Source organism: Protobothrops mucrosquamatus, unplaced genomic scaffold, assembly GCF_001527695.2.
Source record: "Protobothrops mucrosquamatus isolate PMUCROS unplaced genomic scaffold, P.Mucros_1.0 scaffold2854, whole genome shotgun sequence".
Classification (NCBI taxonomy): domain Eukaryota; kingdom Metazoa; phylum Chordata; class Lepidosauria; order Squamata; family Viperidae; genus Protobothrops; species Protobothrops mucrosquamatus.
In genome coordinates this window covers 12,580-17,013 of record NW_015388884.1, presented here as the reverse complement: position 1 = coordinate 17,013, position 4,434 = coordinate 12,580, and the positions used below count along the sequence as shown (strand labels likewise).

The window sequence follows — 4,434 nt, the reverse complement described above, 5'->3', positions numbered from 1 at the left end:
AAAAGGACGGCTGGGATTAAAGACGAATGTTAAGATAGAAATGTATGTTACTTTAGAATAGATAATGTATATAAAATTTAATGTATATGTAGAGATAATGAATTGATTGTAAAATATGGTATAATCTGATAAGAATGTATATACTGGAATGTCACGTCAAATCCAATGTTTTTTTTTAATTGTTTTATAAATAAAATTTAAAAAAAAAATTAAAAAAAAAAAGAATTCTAATCATGGTCCTACCTGATGGAATGAATTGTAGCTTAATGTTAAGTGTTTCCTGCTTGCAATCTCAGAGTGCCATTTCAGTACACATAGTACTAAGTTGAATGGATCAATCAAATAATCAGTCAATTTTATTTGGTCATAGACCAGCAAATAAAAACAAGAAAATCACAATTAATTAGGGTAAAAAGAAAAAACAGTTCTAATATATTTAAGAAGAATTAGAAAAGAACCAATGGCACTCTATATAAACTATAGAACAGTATGTCTCTGTAGTCAAGGAAGTAAAATCAGATTGATCTGATAATGACAATGTAAGATTAGACAAATCAGAATTACCAGGATGTTTAATGAAAGATTGAGATAATAATTCCTGGTGATCATTTGCACAGAAGGGACAATACAAGATAATATGTTCCAGTTTCAATTATTCTTCCACTGCATGAACACAGTCTTCATTTGAAGGGAATATTTTGGTGTATACTTCAGTAAAAGCTGTTGGGAGGCCATTGAATCAATAGATAAAACCCTTGTCCCAAAGGTGCTTTTTTTCACAAGGCAACTGGAGTTTCTTGTTTTCCTTTGAATATGTTTCACTTCTCATCCAAGAAACTTCTTCAGCTCTGACTGGATGGTGGGGATGGTCAGAGCTGAAGAAGCTTCTTGGATGAGAAGCAAAATATCTTCAAAGAAAAACAAGAAAGTCTAGTTGCCTCATGAAAAAAGCATCTTTGGGACAACCATGACCTGGATGACTAAGAATCTCCATAGACAGATAAAACCCTTCTAAATTTTTGAATTTGTATGCAGCTAAGATATCTGGCTGGTTGGAAAAGTGTGTCGAATGACTCAGAAAGATGTTTCTCAGTAGATCTGGTAAAGCTGCTATAAATGAATGGCCCATTCCTTGGGATTAGCTAATACATGTTCATAGTCCATTAGGATGAAGTCTGGCCAAGAAAGGCCATAAAGATACTATATTGCTTTGATGTATTGTCCTAAGACTTCTTTCTTAGATTTTAAAGCAGCCTGGTTTGCAAACAAACCTTTTTAAATAAAGTTTGAATTGCTAAGGTGGGTGTTTATTGTTTTGCTATTAAACCTTTGAGGGAACTTAGTGATTAATAAGCTTAATGGATAAAAAAACAACTATTTTTCTCCATTCACTGATAATTCTTGGTCTTAATAATAATGTTCATAAATGCATTGAGAAAACCTCTTATGATAGAGATAGAGATAGAGATAGAGATAGAGATAGAGATAGAGATAGAGATAGAGATAGAGATAGAGATAGAGATAGAGATAGAGATAGAGATAGAGATAGAGATAGAGATAGATAGAGATAGATAAATGGCATATAACACCTCTGCTACATGTGTAGCATTGGATGCTGGTTTGTTTCCTTGTTGAATTCAAGGTGTTAACTCTCACCGTTAAAGACTTGCATGGCATGGGGCCAGGTTACCTAAAGAACTGTTTCATACAAATTATATTGTCTCATCCCACCTGGTCAGACAGGGAGGGCATGTTGTGTATCCTGTATCATTGGTGGGATCAAAGGAGAGACAGTTCTTTGTTGTTGCCCCCACCTTATCTTATCTTCAGAGGTGAGGTGTCTCTGGTATCTTATCTCAGAAAGAGTGTTAAGACACTCTTACACAAACGTATGTGTGTTTGCATAAGAGTGATATGCAACTCTGCAGGGGAGGAGTTGATAGCATGTTATCTTTTTATTTTTTTAACTTTTAATACCATAACCCTATCTTTTAAATTTTGTTTATTATTATTATTATTATTATTATTATTATTATTATTATTATTATTATTATTATTATTATTATTATTATTATTATTATTATTATTATTATTATTATTATTATTATTATTATTATTATCTGCCTAGAATCACTTAGATGAGATGGTTAGTGTAGAAATGTGATGAATAAGTAAATAAATAATTTGTATCTGAATATCTCTGAGCATGTCCTTTCAGCTCACATATGGATCGTTTCCTATGCAAAGAAGTAATATGGTAGAGACATCATCCTTTTACCACACAGTCTCCAATGAAGGTCATCAGTATACAGGCATTATCTATTTACTTAAACATTTTGGGTGGATCTGGGTTGGACTTTTGGCTGGAGATGACGAAAGTGGAGAGCGTTTCTTGAAAAAGCTGGAGTCATTATTTCTCCAGAATGAGATATGTCCAGCCTTTGTTCAAAGAATGCCAGTTGATAGTCGGTTCCCTGAACTTGACGAACTGACAACTATTTCTGCCAATACTAATGAGTTCTACTCAGATCCAAAAGTTAACACCCTTGTTGTCTATGGTGAAACTCTAACTGTAATGTGGCTAAGCACTGCGTTATTTTTCGCGGGTGTTAACTATACCGAAAAGGTATGGATTATGACAGGCCAGATTGACTTTGCTTCAACGGTCATTTCAAAGGACTGGAAATATGAAATATTTCAAGGTGCCTTTCTTTTTGCGATCCACTCCAATGAACATGAAGAGTTTCAGATCTACCTTCAGAATATAAAACCAACCAAGTCACAACCTGATGACTTTTTCAAGGAGTTCTGGGAACAAGCCTTTGGTTGCTCTGTTCCAGATCCTAAGAACCTAATAGAGGCTCACAAATTTTGTAGTGGGGCAGAGTCCTTGAGGGATCTTCCAGGGATTCTGTTTGAGATGGTCATGACTGGCCATAGCTACAGCATCTACACTGCAGTCTTTGCTGTGGCCCATGCATTACACAGCCTGGATTTATCTAGATCAAAACATAAAGCAATCAGGATTACAAGACATCTTGAAGAAATAAGCCCTTGGCAGGTAATGTCTCCAGAATGAAAGAAAAGAAAAGAAAATTAAAAGAAACTCTACACAGAATTGAAAAAATAATAATTCACATGATACTAAAATACATAGAACTTCCTTTTTCGCTAATAACTCACAGGGATATATGGTATTTGTGGATTATTTAAAATATTTTCCATTAGGGGAGAGGAGTCCTCTTACATTTTCCAGTTCTAGGGATTTCAGTGACTTATGAGTTAGGAAGCTAAGCTGACAATCAGCAAGCTTATGTTCAAGACCCAGTTGCTGCCCCAGGATGGGGTGAGTTTCTGTCACACTCTCCAGTTCCTGCCAAGTTAGCATTTTAAAGTGGACAACTGTCCGTAGATAAACTCCAGCTGGCAACTTAATGGGGACATGAAAGGAACCCACCAATTGGGCATCCCCTGGTCAATGGTGATGTCACCATTCAATCTTTTTAACCCGGAAGCGCTGAAGCACTTGTGATATGACTGTAGCAGTTCCAATTCTGAAGATGAGTAAAATCTTTTCATTCATTTTCACAACTATCCTTTTTAAAGAAGAATTTTCAAAAGCCTTCATATTTGGTAATGAATCAGGTTAAAAGAAGTCATTTTAAAAAATGGAAAAGCAGAATGTATAGATTCAGGCATTCAGACAGAGATTTCTACATACATACCGGTAGTTCTTAAAAGTTTGATTCAGTTCCATATGTTATTAGAGTTGATTTTCTTATCCTATTATTGCCCTGGTTCAGTATTTTTTTTAAAAAAATAATAATGATATTTTGTAGGAGGCCAGCAAGATGAAAAAGGTATCAAAAGGCTTTTAGAAAAACATTGTGGTAGTAAAAAAAATATTGTGTTAAATCCAGAGGTGTGGGAGAGTATTACAAAATGTTGTTTTCGTATCCTTGATAAAGTTGTTATTGTATCCCAATAAAGTATAATTGTAATTATTTCCATATCTGGCCTACCATGAAGAGTTAAAATATTTATATAAAAAGAAAAAGAAAGGCTACAGCTCTAAAAGAGCAAGAATAAGAATGACAAATGGTGGGGGTAATATTTGTATGTATTCACTCTTAGTTTGAGTTATGAAAAGATCTGTTCTCTTATCCATTTCTTGCTTTGTTCTTCTTAGCTTCACCGCTTCCTTCAGACCCTTTCATTTAACAACACAGATGGAAAAATGGTCTCCTTTAATGAGAATAAGGAGATGGGATATGGATTTGATATAGTAAACATGCTTATTTTCTCTAATAACTCTTTTCATAAAGTGAAGGTTGGAAGGATGGGGACCAAGGATTCTCAAGGGAAAAAAATCATCATTGAGACTGACAAGATTAAATGGCATGGAAGCGTTAGCAAAGTGAGTATTCATAAATC

At 34.3% G+C, this 4,434-nt stretch overlaps 1 protein-coding gene across 1 annotated transcript in view; it reads left to right on the top strand.

Moving 5' to 3' along the window:
- Nucleotides 1–4,434, top strand: part of LOC114923313 (vomeronasal type-2 receptor 26-like) — a 13,888-nt gene that overhangs the window by 4,109 nt on the left and 5,345 nt on the right. The window contains exons 3-5 of the mRNA XM_029286089.1: nt 1,036–1,101; nt 2,219–3,061; nt 4,190–4,417. Of these exons, the coding sequence (XP_029141922.1) occupies nt 1,036–1,101; nt 2,219–3,061; nt 4,190–4,417 (1,137 nt within the window). The remainder of the gene's footprint in view (nt 1–1,035; nt 1,102–2,218; nt 3,062–4,189; nt 4,418–4,434) is intronic.